The following is a 17,026-nucleotide window of genomic DNA, read 5'->3' on the forward strand; positions in this document are numbered from 1 at the left end:
TATTTCCCATCAATAATAGTAAAGCATGAAAGTAGATACAAACAGAGCCTTAACCAACAAATGGTGTGTCTCTTTTTTATTACAGATATTCACAAAGGTCTTAAAAGGTTTAAATCACATTTAATCCCCGGTTATCACTGCAAGATAATTATACCATACCTTGTGTAATCATATATAATGTTTTACTTATGTGTACTTTGAAATCTACTACTTTAAAATAAAATATAATCGTGGGAAAAGTACTTAAACTTTATTATTATTATTATTATTATTTTACAAACCACCTTATGAAAAGTAAATCAGCAACTCACATTCAATAAAATGGAAGTACATTTTGAGACTGAGAGGAGCAGAGTTTAACACTGAAAAGGCTACAACAGGCCAATAATACTGGAATATATCAGTAACTGTATGTAATCCCGTAGTTACTGTTAAAACCTGTGTTCATATCAAAGAACGTCAGAGCTGGTTTAACCCAGGTCACAAGCAGGGTCATGATGCCAGGTTGAATGACACACACACACACATACACACACACACACACACACACACACACACACACACACAACATGGTCTAACACGTAGCACCAATCCAAGGCTGCAATAAACGAAAGGGTAGATTGTGTGGGTCCCCATAACATTGTTCAGACGCCAGCTTGTCAATTTGTTTTGAAATAAAAGCAGAAACAGAGGACTGAGAAGCAAGGAAACAGCCCGGGGGCGGTCTGATGAAGAAAAGCAGCAGGGGTCGAACTGGTGAGAAGAAGTTTAAATACACAAAGACCGAGATTCATTTCTTCACCTCTGGGGTTTAGGTTTGTTGGAGGATTTGGACTCTGGGTCAAGAATGTTTCAGAGCTGTGTTCAGAATATTGTTCCTACAATGTGTTTGTTAGCACAGAACCCAAGTGAAGAATGTACAGTTTGTTGAGACAAAGACTTGTCTTATCAGGGAATAGCAGCTCATTGGTGTTCCAAACTTCTCTCCCAACCACACACTATTCTCCCTTGACTTTGGCTAAACAGACATGTTCCACGCTCATTTGTCTATATATGTTTTCATTAATGGTTTGAACTTACTTTGGCATTGCTTAAAACATGTTTCCCACACGATTGCCTTCACACATGCATGCATGTATATGTATGTAGGACCGTGTAAATGGCTACAAAGTCACGTGTGGAACACACATGCAGCCAGTTTAAACCTTCATCTGTGTGTCTGCACAGCCATCCCACAACCCTTAATGGTGTGTCAACATCTGCATCCCATGCCTGGGGGGAAGTGGTGGGGTATATCGTCATGTGGACTTTGGCAGATTCGGTGTTTTCTTACTGTCTTAAGTGAGTCCATACACATGAGCATACACACACAGTCACACTAGGGCTATTTTTAGAAAAGACTTAATACCTTTTTTACGCTCAACTGGCAGTCTGTCTGTGTGTGGTGTGTGTGTGTGTGTGGGGGGGGGGGGGGGGGGGGGGCAAAGAACACATGCGAAACATAAAAACCTGAGAATGGACCTGAAGATTTAGCTCTTTTAAAAAAGTTCTCAATTGAATATAGTGCTGATAATACAATACAATGTTTGTCACTAATCTGAGCTGAGATACTTTTGTTTATTGCACAAAGACCCTGTTTAATTCAATGCTGAAAATAGTATTACTTAGGTAGTCATGTAGAAATACATTCTTAAAATCAACTTTAATAACTCAAAACTAATATACATTTTGCATAATGTTGTGTTTCCACTGTATGGTACGGCTCTGCTCGACTCAATTAGCTTTTAGTTTCAAATACTATACTCTTTTAAATTTTTTTACTGTGGAAAGTAGTGATGTGACATTTGTGAACGTTTCTTTTGAACGGCTCTTTGGTATGAAGGAAGGGAACTTCGTGCATGCACAATGCCTGATCGATTATTTAAAAAGAAGTATTTAAAAGAGCCAATCTTTTGAATGACTCTCAGAAAGGAACAGAGCCATGAGAGCCGTAATTCACCCATAAGCCATCACTAGTGGATACTTAGTAGGCAGGATTCTCAGTTGTTCGCCATAGTGCTGCTGCGTTAAATTTTTAAGCTTCTGTGTCAAATCATACTGTTGTAACTTGAAGACACTTTTAAGTGACAATATGCCTTCATGAATCTTGATTTGTGGTTCTGCTGGTGGATGCAGACAGGAGATTTGGCACTGTGTGTGCATGCATGTATTACAGGTCAAAAGGTGTAAAGTAAATGCCTTTCATAGGTCCTTCAGCTCTCAGATAATGTTTTGTTTTATGAGCTTTCTTTGGCCGTAGCTTTCTCACTACTCCAGCTTGGATGCCATCTACATTAATTTTTAATACCCCTGCAGATGTGGTCTGTAGTTTGTGCGTGTGTGTTGATTCACTAAAACAGTATATGTTTAGATTATGATTTTAAAAATGTATCCAATTAGCCACCTGCTAAGCTAGTTGTAGCAAGGAAAAAGACATTTCACTGCACGTGTATGTGGATTCCATCCAGCTGGAACATAGCAGTCTGGTGTGAATGAGCATCCAGTCCTTGCATACAGTCAGCTAATCAAACAAAGGCAGACCCAACAAGCGGACAATCCCCCTCTGATCTCCAATGGCCACACAGCATAATTTGTTGTCCTGGTACCTCTGTATAATCCTGTCCCTGGGGCTAAATCAGGACAACTGTCTCTAGAGAGGTTAATGTATGTGTCATTTTCCATTTGTTTTCTGTGGTTTCAGGGTAAAGCCTGTCTGATGGCACCATAGGGACCGGGGCTGCCCTGTTGTGCTGTTCCTGCTGAGATTACTGATTAGATTTTGAGGTTTCTCATGACCTTCGGTGGTTTAATCCCTGCTCATGTAAACTAATATGACCTGTCTTTGTAGTTGTTTTGGAAGGGGTATTTAGCAAGAGCTGAAGGATACCTTCAAGCAGCAATAGTCATCCCCAAATAGCATCACGTTATCACTATCCTTTGTTAAAAAGATCAAGTATTTTGTCACACACACACATACATACTGTACAGTTCAACAGGTCTTTGTGACCATCAAACAGCAGCTCTAAAATATTTTGTTCCTGCTCTTAGCTTATTTTTAGACAGGTCCTACATCACATACCGTACACTCATTTACCTTTCACAGTCAACTGTGACTTCAGCTAGAAAGCTGCTGAAAGTGCATCGGTGATGAGATGCTCCACTGTAATCCAGGATTGTGAGCAGACAAATCCATTCAAAGACACTGGGAATTCTTTTCATTATCAAGGAATTAGGAAGAACCAGTAAATATTTCAATAGGGATTCTACAATCAACAGCATCACGAGCTACAACGAGGTCAAGGTTACATTATGCTCACACAAATCAGCATTGAACATGGTCTAATTAACAACTTTGACATGAGGAGTTTCAGTGCTGTGCTGCTGACAGAAACACATTGTATTCCTTTTTTTATTTATGAGATATCATTTGAGAAGGTACCAGTGAAGCAGGGTCACTAACAGTTAATATTTTGTTTTATACAAATGCTGAATAACAATGAAGGAATGATGAAACAGTTCACCACCAGCACAGAAAGCCATGACAAAATGAATATGTTTTTAATTTATGTAGAGCAATTTAACAATTATCAACAACAGTGCAAAAGCACAACAGGATATTACTTTGTGCTGCTACTTTATGTAGAATGGCTCGACGTAGATGGATGCATAATTCAGGATATGTTTACTCACGGGGCTAAGCGTTATTGTTTGCAAATAATGCACACACTCATTTTCACTGTATGCATTTCATGTCCAACAGGGCACACAAGGGCATTACACAAATAGACATCCATTTGTGTGTATTAATATAGTAGTGAGGAGCCTCATGTGATGCATTTTTCAGCATCTAACCATAGCTTTACACTGCATGATTAGCCTTAACATGTGCTCAATATTTTAACTTTAAAGGTCCCATATTGTAGAAAGTGAGATTTCCATGTCTGTTTTTTTTTATTATAAAGCAGGTCAAGGTGCAGAAAACTGCACACAGCCCATATTAAGAAACTGTGTTTATTAGCGAGCCGTCAGGACTTCTGTACAGTTGTGATGTCACACCTGTGCTATATATAGGTAGAAAGTGCTGCTACAGTGCTGTTACAGTCATTCCCCGGCTGCAGAGACTGAGGAAGTGCAAATGCAGAAGACCCAGAAACACTGACCAATCAGAGTGGACTGGGCTATTTCAGGAGGGGCTTTAGAGAGACAGGCACTAAAGTGGAACGCTTTAGACAGAGGTTGAATACAGGTATATTCAGACAGACAGTATGGAGAAAATAAAGCCTTTTTAAAAATGTAACCTGAAAATTTGCATAACATGGGACCTTTTTATAGGAATAGTTTGAGATTTGGGGCAATATGCTCACTCACTTTAGCACAGAGAGTTAGCTGAGAAAATTGATAAAATTGAAGAGTATCAGCTACAGCCAGGGTAGGACTACAGCGTAGCATAGCTTAGCATAAAGACTGGAAACAAGGGGGAAACAGCTCGTATCAATCATCTCATCTAACTCAGCAAGAAAGAGAATATGCGTATTTCCAACATTGCCAGGCTGTTCAATTAAACGGGTACTTCATACAAAATGTATGGTTTAACACAACTGTAGGGTTGAAAGGTGACTGTAAAAGGTTTGTAGCTTCCTTACTGATGGAGAACAACAGCTGTGGTCACCTTAAAGTCAGGCACTTACCATAGATTCCAATCTTAAAAAGTGTTTAAGACAGGGAAAAAAATGTTTGAAGAAAGAAAATATGAATTGTTATGTTAGTAGTTGGGACCTTTGGGGTTTGAGAGGTTTCTAGAGGTATTTAGAATTTACAATAAGTGACTGAAATCAAGCTGCTGTTCTCCCTCAATGAGGAAACCACAAACTTTACAGCTGTCCTTAAAGCCTACAGGGAGTGAGTGTTTTGGGGAGTGTCACCTTAACCTTAAAACACCACCTTCAAGAAGTGAAGCCTTTCCCAAAAAAGGTCCTCACCCTAAAGGTTGAAACCATAGGTTGAAACTCACTTTGGGTCCCACAAAGACAGACCACATTACACTGTGTGTTACCAGCTGTGGTCAGTATCTAGCTCAGATTCAACTGTGTGTTCCTGTAATACAATGGCTCATTATTTAGAGCCTCTCTCACACACACACACACAAACCCATACACATACAATGGGGCAGCTTCAGGCCATCAGATTAGTGGAGATTGACCCCTTCCCCACCCTGCAGCAACTTCCCTTTGCCTCTTGACCAATCAAGATGGTGGGTTGGCAGAAAGTGTAATGTGAAACCGGGGGTCTTGGCTCAACACTTCAAACCTGGGGCACAGTTGGAGGCCAGCAGAAACAACAGCCGTAGTCTCTCACACTCTCTCACTCTCGCAGATTTTCCTTACTTTGTTGTAGCCTGTTTACAAACACCATCTGCTGCATACACACAAAGTGTCAGACCGATATCTTCAGCAAGACATAGACAGACACCTCTGAGAGCTTTGCCTTGTTGGATTTACACTCTGGACTGCTGCTATGGATTAATCATTTGGGTGGCTGGCTGTGTGTATTAAGAACTAGCCTAACTGGACACATCAAGAACCTACTAGCTTACTTAGGTTTTCATTGCCTGTTGGAGCTATTTAAGCTAGCTACAGTATGAGGCTACAGGACTCTCTTTCTTTCTAGAGGGTGGATGATGCAGTGTGTGCTCTCCTTCATCTCCCCTCAGCTGAGCTCCGGATCCCCCTGTAGCTGCGAGGTCGGCCCCGAAGGAACAAAGAAGAAGAAATCCAAGAACCTGTAAGTACTCACATAAATCTTTCTTTTGTGTGTGTTTCCTGTCCTTGGTAATTTTTAGTTTCACCGTCTGCTCATTGAAAGTTGTGTTTCCTCTTAAACCATTATTTAGGAAAACAATGCTTTGGCTTTTATGTGGGAAAAAAAGAGAAGAAATGAGAGTGACCACTTTCAATTCTCAGTCATCAGCCTTTTATTTTCATGCTAATTTAATCAACTTGTGCATCCAGTAAAAGGGTAAAAGTTTCACACCCTGCTTTAACATCCATTATGTTAAAAGGATGTCTTTACTTTTGTCCAAACTAATAGTGAATGTCTATGACCTGTTTTAGCACATTGGGGGGTTAATGGAGACATAAGGACTTATTCTGATACATTTTAGTATGGGTTTGATTGGATTAATGGACTGAGGATGTCAGTGCACATACACACATTGATTTCACTAGGGGTGTGATGCATACATCTGGATGTACAGTATGCATCGATTCAATGATCAACAATCCAATATTATCAGTGCAAAGTGAAAATATCGATGAATACGGCTATCTTGAAGATTTTCCTTTATTTTGAAATTCCCACTGTATTTGTATTTGTTTTATTAAAAATCTTATTTTAGTTGCTTTTAGTGAGTTGATATCTTGTTATTGTCCCAAGAATACATATAACCTCATATCCCGATAAAGCTTGTGATGTACTACTCTAAATGGCTAAATTTATAAAACATTGGCCTTTGATTTAATTTAATTTTAATAAAATTTATTAAATAAAGTAAAATTTATTTTAATTTGATTTATATTAATGTTGGCAGGATGGTTGTTCTTTTCACTTTGATGTTTCATACAAATATTTGGACCATTGTGACAGTCTGCAATACATGCACATTTTAACAGAGCTGCAAATGAAGATGCATCTTTTAGGCTTAAGCTGACTGTGAAAGCTAATCATCCAACACTGATCATCATCTACTTAATTAAGTGGTAAATGATGTGTGCGCTGCTGAGGAGTGTGTTACCACGTGTGTCTCATATTCTCGTCAGCGTGAGAAGTAATGCGCGTGTTAAGAATGAAGAGTGTTTGTTTGGGTTTGGGTGTATGTCATATGTGTGTGTCGACGCCTCAGTGATTCATCAGCTGTTCAATGAGCCATATATTCAGGCTTCTGTTCATCAACATGAAAGCATATTTCACACTGCAAGGACAATAAAACCACTGACAGTGGTTGTCCCTGGGCCTGATAGCCGCCAATGTTTCTGCACAAGCTGTGTTTTTATGTTTTTTTAGTTAACTAGAAGATTAAGTGATTAAGATTCCACAGCCTGTTTCCTGAGTCCAGAGTTTGTTGCCTTTTTGTCAGCTGCTGCAAACAGCTTCAGACCAGCTTTATTTGCATAGCACAGAGACTTCAGAGCATACAGCATTGGTTTTTAGTTCTTTCTTTCCTTCCAATTTTGAGTCTAGAATGTGATTGTTTCCAAATCAATGATTCATTACTTCTCATAGTAATTTCAAGAAGGAGTCATTATCTATTTAAGACCCGATACACAGAATAGAAAAAGGCAGTAATGACTATGTGTATTGTCAAATTGAGTCATGGCCACACGTTGCAACTTAGCTTGACAGCATTTGTTGACATAGGTCACAGGTTAAGGTTAGCAAACAGTGTTTTGCTTATTAGCAGTAGATAAACAAACATGAATCATGATGTTAGCTCATCTTATATTACACACCACCATCACTGCGGAGGATTCATATTTGTTTGCCAAACAAGCAATACTGTGATTAAATGAAAACCTGCAATTTTTGAAATAGAAAGTAGTCAAATCAAATCAAAGTCAATCATTTTAAGTGTCAGACTAGTGTGATGCAAACAATATATTTATTTTTACTTCTCAAATAGAATGCTGCAATCATTTTAGTAGGCCAACCCAGACATTAGCATCATCCTGATTCCCTTGACAAAATACCAAAGGGATTTTGTGAATAAGTAAGTGTTGTAGACTCTACCCACATTTATATACCCGTCTTTAATGTGTTTCCCATGTGTAAGATGTTGAATGGTTGTCATGTAAATATCTGATTGCATCGCCTTGATTAAATGGATTCACCCCTTCTTTTTGCTGTTTAAGGGCGTACCCCCACTTGTCATTCGTGCTGTGCCCAAGCACAATTCACAGCTTAAGTCTAGTTCTTTGACCAGTGAGTCCAACCGTCCAACCGTGCTGTGTCTAGGCTTTGGCCCGGTTGACAGAGGTAGGGTTCGGCACAGCATATTTTTACATGCACAAGCACAACGCGGGATTGATACGGGGTCAATCACACTGAAGCCCGCCACGGATCAACTGGGCCAAATGAAAAGCTGTGTAGAAGAAAAGGTTTTGTTTCCTCTAGACAACATTACTTCGCGTCATTGAGTGCAACCCTTTCCTGTCATCATTTGTCAATATCACAAGGATTAGTCACAAAGCTTTCTAAGCACTCATGTTTACACACTTGACCTCTGGCTCCTGTTTGCAGCCCTTGTTTGTATTAAATTCTCAATGTCATAAGCATGTAATCCATTATGAAGAATTTTTCATCTTGCAGTATTTGATAGATTTTCAACAATTTTTTTCATTTTGACACACTGTAAACCCATACAGAGGGCAATAATCTGCTCAATCATATTAAGTCATACGGATAAACATACCCTCAATACAATATTTTTCTTTGTAACTTTCAACCGAGGACTAAAAACACAATATGTCCATGCTATAGATATAAATCTCACACTTCCTGTATAACCAAGTATGAAGGAAATTAAATTATTTTCTCCAGATGACAGAGCTGATATATAACATAAATAAAGAGCCAATGGAGAAGGCAGATGGACATCAGTGTGCAACAGTCTCTTACATGGTCAAATCATGTTGAGACGGAGTAATTTAGAGCTTAGAAAATGTTCTTTGACCTCTGGCAATGAGATTTTTGAGGCGGGGGATCAAGTAGTAGTAGTACCGGACTTGATTTCCTCTCCTCTCAGTGTCCCTCCTGTACATTGTGTACTGTGAGTGCAACTTGTAATCTTTTTGTCTCTTCTTTGGGGTGATCTCAGTTTGGCAGTTAGTGGTAGCATCACTGTAAACACTTGTCTTCTTCTTCTTCTTCCCTTAATCACCTTCATCGTTGTTAGTCACAGGAATATTGAATGAATCAGACAATACACAACATAAATATCAATAGAAGAAGAAAATTAAGGCCATTATTTCACCTTAAGGTAAAATGGTGCTTACATGTGTTGGGCTGGGTATTGGTACTCGCCACCTTAAGATGTCGACTGAAATAACCCAGTACCAAGTCGTATTAAAACTTCTCCTGGTACACTATACCTACATTTGATTCTTTTTGTATCAAGGTCTAGAAATAATTACTATATGTAGGGTTTTGCAGTGTATTTGACAGAGATGGCAGTTCAGTGTGCTGAATGTGGATCAACAGCATTTCCATACATGCCGTTTTAAGGGCTCAGAAACTCCAGAGCAGTGTGGACGTAAGGTTTAAATGTCGCAAGAGATTTTTAAATGAAAACGTAGTAGTGTGGATGTAGCCCAAGGGTACCGGTATTTGTACTGGTATAGTAATGTTTTAAATAATACCCAGCCCTATACATCTGTCCCTTTTTGAAATTTCCTCCCCCCATTCCTACAAAGCAGTTGGACTCGCATACATCATATACAACTACAAAGACACCAGTCCGGTAATCGACTTCATAAGCATTCTCGCTCTTCTTCTTTTCCTCTTTCCCCCTGTCCTCTTTCTACCGTTTCACATTGTCTCACTTTCTTTTTCTTCATTTCGCACATTTTACATCCTGTGTCTAGTTTTCTGGACAGCACAGCTGTTCCTGAAATTATCTCTGCCTCTCCCCCTCCATTATCACCTTTTGTTTTTACTTAGCCCAGGTGTTCTGCTTCCCCAAAGCAATGGATTCCTGCAAAATTATACTCCCTTTTTCCTGTCTGGTTGTTCCCAACAAGTAGCAATAAATCCATAAACCTACAGCACATCAACTAATGCACCAGACTAAGATGCAGAAACATGATCTGATTTACAGTTTAATCTGGAAGAAAATTAAGTTTATTGGGATAGCAATACCTCAGTGATCCAACTTTGTGTTAAAAGAAAATACAGACAGATGGAGAGGGCAGAAATAACGGAGCAAAATGCAAAGTGCCCCTGAAGTGAAGATTACCATCTGTGCTTTTTTTTCCCTCTGTGTGGTGTATGCATGGTACATATATAGTGATACTGAAGACATAGTCTTTTCAGTATTGATGTATGGAGAGTGTTATGGTATGGTCTTTTTCGCAGCATCATACTGATTCTGTACTATCCCTAGTAGCTGTTCTGAGACGAATGTTTGATATTACCTGCTTTTGTTTTCATGATGTATGTAAGGCCCCTTTTTTGCGTTGCTACGCACAAACATAAAGAACTGAAGTTATATCCAGGTAACTTATAACATTATTTTGCCTGGACTCATTACTCAGTTGGAGATGACTGCCAGGCAATCAGCCATTTTAACATTCAATCACACACAACCATGTATCAAGCATTAGCACTTATAGTTAAAGTTATGATATGTTTAAAACATGACTAAAGCCACTCAGACACGGTATTTAAAAGAAAAGGGGGCCAATTGAAAATCTACCTGTATATCAAGTTAATCTATTTTCTGACACAGCTAAAACTGAACCTGTACTTGTCTGAATCGGTTAAATAAAGTTTAAAGCTAACAAGCATCCTGTGCAGGAACTACAGAAGAGATAGTATAATATTTTGATGTGTGTTAAGTCTTTTTATAGCCTGGTTGCAGAACAAAAACACATATTCCTACTACTGATTGTTATCTGACACATAGAATAGTCAAGTCACTTCTTTTGCTAAAAAGACACACGTGATCTCCCCTTACTAATGCATGAAACAAAAAAACAAAAAAAACAAACAAACATCCAGGCCCCAGTGGAAGGAATCTGTTCTCTCTAAACACTGCATGATGATTGGGTGAGTACAGGGTCCGCCTTCCCCAGACCCCCGGGACTATATAAAGCACCACCACATCCTCTCAGGGGTTAGAGGAATGTGATTGTCAAACAAACCCCTGGCCCCACTGAGCACACGCTTACATGCAGTCTAATTTCCAGACACACGAACTGAACCTGCGTACAGGCTGGCACCCATGTTTCACACTATGGTTGATTTCTCAGAGAAGTACCTCGAAAGGTAAGAGCAAGGCTGTGTGTGTGTGTGTGTGTGTGTGTGTGTGTGTGTGTGTGTGTGTGTGTGTGTGTGTGTGTGTGTGTGTGTGTGTGTGTGTGTGTGTGTGTGTGTGTGTGTGTGTGTGTGTGTGTGTGTTTGTGTGCGCGTGTGTGTGTGTGTGTGTGCGTGTGCGTGTGCGTGTGTGCGTGCATGCATGGTGCGCACGTGTGTGTGTGTAGGTTAATCTGCACGTTGATTATCATGAATCAGAAACATCAGAAGGGAGGATAAGGACAGTGTGGGTGGGGGCTGTTTTTGCGTCCCAAAGGAATCAATGCTCCCAAGCTGGTAGGAGGCTATCTGACCTCCACATGGATCTCATTTGACAGTCACAGTGAGACACAGGGAGAAGAAACCCCCACGAGGCTAAAGCACTAAAACTATTTGGAGGAAGCAGCTTTAAGTTCTAACTTGAGGCTGCCCCTTTTTCTTATTATACACAGCCTGGATTTCAGGAATAGGATTGCTCATGTGGTCTTTGTGGCTAGGAAGGTGAATTTGCTCGGAAATAGAGCTCCATTTTTGGTTTTGATTGAGGGAGACGGTGAATGAGATAATGTTATATTTATGGACAAAATTGAGGACAATTTCCTTTTTCATTGTTCTTCTAGGAATATGACAGAGGGACTTTTCTTTGTTGTGAGGCACTTTATAGTCTAGCCTTTCTTTGTCTTATTGTGTTACTATACATATGTGTTGTGTTTTTGGATACATCACATCTCTGGACTGTTTTGTCTGTGAATAAAGGGCAGGACAAAAGCTCACACTTTGTTCCCATATCTATTTTAGAAAGAGCCCAATAGTGTTAATGTTATGTGAAGTGTTACAGACACAGTGACACAACCCATGACCCATTATACTGTATTTGCAGAAACAGATGCACAAACAGACTCGCACGCCTGCACAGTGCTATTTGGGTGGATTGTCATGTATTCACTTCATGGGCACACAGCCTTCTGTAAATAGAAAGTGGCAGAGGGGATGAAAACTTTTTTGAACCTTGGGCTGCTCTCACTGTATTTCAATTCCTTCTCATCGCTGCGGCCCAAATCTCACAAAGAACTCCTATCTTTGGGGCAAACACAGCATCATGTCGCAACAACCAAAGTGGGATGAAGTGGGGCAGTGGAATTATCTTGGGCTTGTGTGATACATTGTGATCTGTAGTTTGTCTGCAGCTCTCACCCATGTGCTCTCAGAGCCTTTCCCTGGGAGTGCAGCCTACTTTTCAGAACACCAGGAATAGCCAGCGGGGTGCTATTAGTGCGTCTAATGTGAGCCAAGCAAAGAGGGAATAAAGAGTACGGAAACCTCAGATAATTGCGAAGCTAAAGACCTCTCACTCCTTCCATCAGGGTGTGTACACATTATGCCTTTGCTGCAAACATGGACATGCTGGTTTGTTGGTGGGGCAGTGGAGCATATATTTCTGGACGGCAGCATGTTCGATCAAAGATCATCTCAATTTGATAATCCTTTAAAGAGCATGTGTCAGTCTTTTGGCAGATTAAGTGAAGTGAAGTGGTCATCGCATGTAATAAATCAAATGGAGTGCGATACATTGCTAATGGTGTTAAAGCTGGGGAGCTATTAGCAGATACATTATTTTAAATACAGAGCCACTCAAAGTGAGAGGCTGTGAGAATTACCATTAGCACATAAAGAGCAGAGGTGCAAAGAGCACAGTATCATTCTTATGTGACGTTGCTCTAGAAATAGACTCAAGACTACTTTCCATTTCTGATAATGAAGAAAACTGATAGAGAAATATCTGTAACCTTGGTTCTGGTTCGCACAGTTGGTATGAAGAGAACTTCCCTTTTCCTCCTGTTTTAAGTCTAAGTTAAAGGCCCCAAATCATGTTCGTTTTCAGGTTCGTATTTGTATTTTAAAGTTTCTCCTACAACATGTTGACTTGCTTTGAAGGAGAAAAAACACTTTATTTTTGGCACTGTCTACCTATACAGACTATATTACAGCTGTGACATCACAACTGTACAGAAGTCCTGATGGCTTGTTTAAAGGCAGTTTCTTAATACGGGATGTGTGCATTTTTCACAGTATTTATATAACAACTAGACCTGCTTTATATTCAAAAAAGAAATCTTACTTTTACCATATGGGACCTTTAAGGGTGAGGTTTTCCATCAACAAACTAATAGTGTCTTCCCTTATGCTAACAAGCAAACGGGCAGTTTCATGCCTGGTCATATCAGTTGAGTTTCTCACACCTCCTGTAATATGACGCATTACCTAACACGCACACTTACAGGGAAAAAAAAGTATTTTCTGCCTTCATTGTAGCTGATGTGTAGTGGTTTAAATGAGGCAGCAACATAATGCGCAATATGTACCACATCTTTTGAAGAATAGTGTCAGTGCTGTATTTGAATTTCTGAAAATTAGAAGTAAAGACAAATCATAGGATGATGTTTGCTCAAATTGTTTCCAGTGTTGACACCACCAACTATTGGGACAGAAGAATGCCTTGCAAGCAATCTGTACCACTCAAGGGCGTAAAATGTTTAAACTGTTTGTGTTTGCAATATTCATTGACACCCACATGGTGGCAGGATAGAAGCACACATTTCCCTTAAAAGTGGCTGTTGCTATGACATCATTGTCACATCATACCCATGCGGCCTCAGCTTGTATAAAGCCAGACATAAATAATAAAGTGTCTTTTTGTCAGGCCTACAGAATATTTTCCACCGCTTTTAAAATATGTCTCTTCCACACACGAGGCTGTGTTTTCGCTAGCACATGCACAGCTCCAGACCTAATTGGATTGAGTGCAACCTAAAAATAGAACAATCTAATGAATCCTGCTTCAGTGTTATGAGTTTCTTTAACAGCAAGAGAGTTTTTATTTGAGTCATAATGTCCTTCAGGCTGACAAGTGCGAGCTATTCACAGGAACACTGTGTTAGAGCACCCTATTGTTTCCAGTGAAAGAAAGGTAAGCATCTGTTTTAAGCCCACTTCATATACGACACATATGTTATTTCAATCAATGGATGAGTCATCTCTCCACCAGTGATGCTGCATGGATGTTAAGGTATTCCCTAGGATTAGATGTGGAATTCATTTAGAACTTTGTCTTTTCCTCCAAGTGTCTTTTGAGTTTGCTATTTTTTTTTAAGATATCCACACCAACACATGATTTTACTGTTTTTCATATACGGGTAACAATTGCAGTTAATAAATATCCTGAACCTTACAAACTCTCTCAAACAGGCGTCTTGTGGCTCTCTCTCTTTCTCTCTCTCGCCCCCCAGTCAAAACACAGCCAAATCAATACACCCACAAAGTCACACTCATCCTGATTTTAAAGAAGCTATTCAGCTGCTGCTCGAAACAGCACATGCAGTCATGTTGTATCATGTGTATATGGGTATGTTTCTACCTTTCCTGTCCTGCGGCAGTTGGAAAACTCACATCAGATAGCTGACTGTGTTCTCTGTTCACTTCAGCAGCCGCACTGTGACCACCGCGCATTTACGCATGCATACATTATCTCTCTCCCACTTCCATTGGCACACATGCACACACTGGTGGAGACTGGGTGTTTTCCAACACCTGTGACTGGCATGAAAGCACCAGTGAAGTGTGCATGAGTTGACACAGGTGTACAGAGGGTTCTTTGAAATGTTCGTGGGTGTTCTTTCATCCCCATCAAAGTATATTCAAGTACAGTGTTTGTGCTAATCCACAGTTGCATGTTCTTCCACCCCCCGTGTCTGCATGTTTGAATGAAAAGTGTCTATAACGGGCAGCCTTGTTTCTTAATTTGGGGTGTACATGCTCTCCTGGGGGCTGTGGGTTGGCAGTGGAACAGCTTGCAGTGATTAGGGCCAGCAAGCGCACACTGCTGCGCTGCATTATTAGCGGGCCAGCCAATCCACAGTGGAAATCAAAAGCAGGGACTCAGGAAATGGGTGTTGAGTGAGGTCACATCCCATTGAGGCAGCACGTGCTCCAGGTCAGGAAAAGCCAGGACACATACCATGGGATTATGGGAATGCGCAGGATTCTGAAGGAGCCCCTGGGGATTGCAGATTGGTGTATCACCTTGTGTGAGATTTAAGGTAGCGCATATGTAGTGGGGAGTGTGTGTGTGTGTGTGTGTGTGTGCGTGTGCGTGTGCGTGTGTGTGTGTGTGTGTGTGTGTGTGTGTGTGTGTGTGTGTGTGTGTGTGTGTGTGTGTGTGTGTGTGTGTGTGTGTGTGTGTGTGTGTGTGTGTGTGCCTGCATGTGTGTGGGTATGTGACAGTTGGAGGAAGGTGAAACAGGTGAGGTGGGCAGTCAGGAGGATTTTGGGTGCTGCTGCTGTAAGGAAGCAGAGGAGTGAGGAGGTCACTGTGCCCTGTTGCCTCAGCCCTGGGTCAGCTCCCTCTCAGCAACCCCTCTAGGCACATGGAGAATGGCGTGATGAAACAGAGGAGTGAGGATTGAGTTTCTCTCCTCCTTCTCTGCCACATTCGCTCAGTCCCTGCCGAGGAACCTGTCAGGGACACATCTAAAGGAAAGACTGTTAGAGATATTAGATTGACAGGCGAGACACTGACACAAAGCGAGGAAAAGGGAGCTTGATATCCGCCTTTTGGAAAAGTTTTGTCCCACCATACCAACATACCTGGCTGAAGACTAAAATGTACACAACACAACATTTATTTTCATCTTTTCTGGCTTTTGTGGGTTTGATTTCATGTGGATTTACAGTGCCTTGGATTGTTTTAATTGTGGACTTTGGACTTGGAATCAACACACTTTCTTCTGTCTCTTTTTCCCCACCTCCTTTATCTACTTTATCATCCCTTTCATTCTTTCATTCCATTTTCCTTCTTTCCCCTTCCTTCGCCTCCTTCCATATTCATAAATCTTTCTGTCACTCTTTCCTCTCTTGCCATCTCTTCCATTCTTTCTGTCTTCTATCTTTTGCTCACCCAGGGCCAAAGACATGAAGAATCGGCTGGCTTTCCTCCGGAGGAGGAATGAATCTCCAGGAAGCAACCCAGCCAGCAAGTTAGACAAATCTATGAAGTCAGTCAAGTAAGTAGCCACTTCCTGACAGCATGTGCATGTGGGTGTATGTTCCGGCTCTCGCCACAACTGGTGACGACCTGGCCTTGGAAGACAGACGTGTGGGCAGTAGCCGTGAAGGGAGTGTGCTTGAAATGTGTGGCATTAATAAAATGAATGAGAGAACGTTTGTGTAACAATGGCACATCTGAAGGTGGGATCTTGAATTGTTTGGCTTTGTGATTTTTAATTATAGGGAGAATATGTTTATGAAATGAAATACCGTATATTTCTATGAAATTCTGTAATTTCAAATTACTTAACAGGAGGCTAATCAAGTTTGTAAGATAAGCAACCATTCTTTTTATATATTCTTGACATTTGGTCCCAAATAGCCATTTTAAATGCCCATTGTCAATATGATCGGTATTAACATTTTTCTTATAACAAACAGTATAAACCTTTCAGTGCACTTTGCCAACCAACACAAACATTCAATAATTGTAGATACATGTTCTAAAAGACACAATAGTAGGAAAACAAAATGGCACATTGTAAGAGCAAGTGCAATTTGTTGATGACCAGAATAGATGTCAGAATATCTGCTAAAACTCCAATTCATTATTAAAAGGCACAATAAAAATTAACCTGAAAATAAAAGGACATTTTTATTCTTACTTTGACAAGTAAGGCCTCAGATGTGGATTGCAGATGAGCACTGTGAAAAGCCATGCTTTACAGCATGGTACAGAAAAGAATGAGGCAGCAGGGGGGAGGCAGACACTGGTGGGGGAGGAGGTCTTTAAACCCTACAACACATCCCCATTGGTTGGCTGGAGCCCCTCCCCTCCCGCCTTCCAAGTTGCATTCAGTGGGAATATAAATGCCTACCC

The 17,026-nt window shown here is 40.5% G+C and overlaps 1 protein-coding gene across 6 annotated transcripts in view; it reads left to right on the plus strand.

Moving 5' to 3' along the window:
• The window catches only part of rgs3a (regulator of G protein signaling 3a), a gene marked incomplete at its 5' end in the record, with an annotated part of 139,828 nt that overhangs the window by 119,105 nt on the left and 3,697 nt on the right, over positions 1-17,026 (plus strand). For 5 of the 6 annotated variants that reach the window (XM_083929284.1, XM_083929285.1, XM_083929287.1 and 2 more), the window contains 2 exons: positions 5,750-5,820; positions 16,062-16,163. In XM_083929284.1, coding sequence (XP_083785410.1) covers positions 5,750-5,820; positions 16,062-16,163 — 173 coding nt within the window. Of the gene's footprint in view, positions 1-5,749; positions 5,821-10,937; positions 11,077-16,061; positions 16,164-17,026 lie in introns of those variants that run through there. The other variant, XM_083929289.1, reaches the window with a different exon arrangement.

Source organism: Echiichthys vipera (assembly GCF_963691815.1).
Source record: "Echiichthys vipera genome assembly, chromosome: 16".
Taxonomy (NCBI): domain Eukaryota; kingdom Metazoa; phylum Chordata; class Actinopteri; order Perciformes; family Trachinidae; genus Echiichthys; species Echiichthys vipera.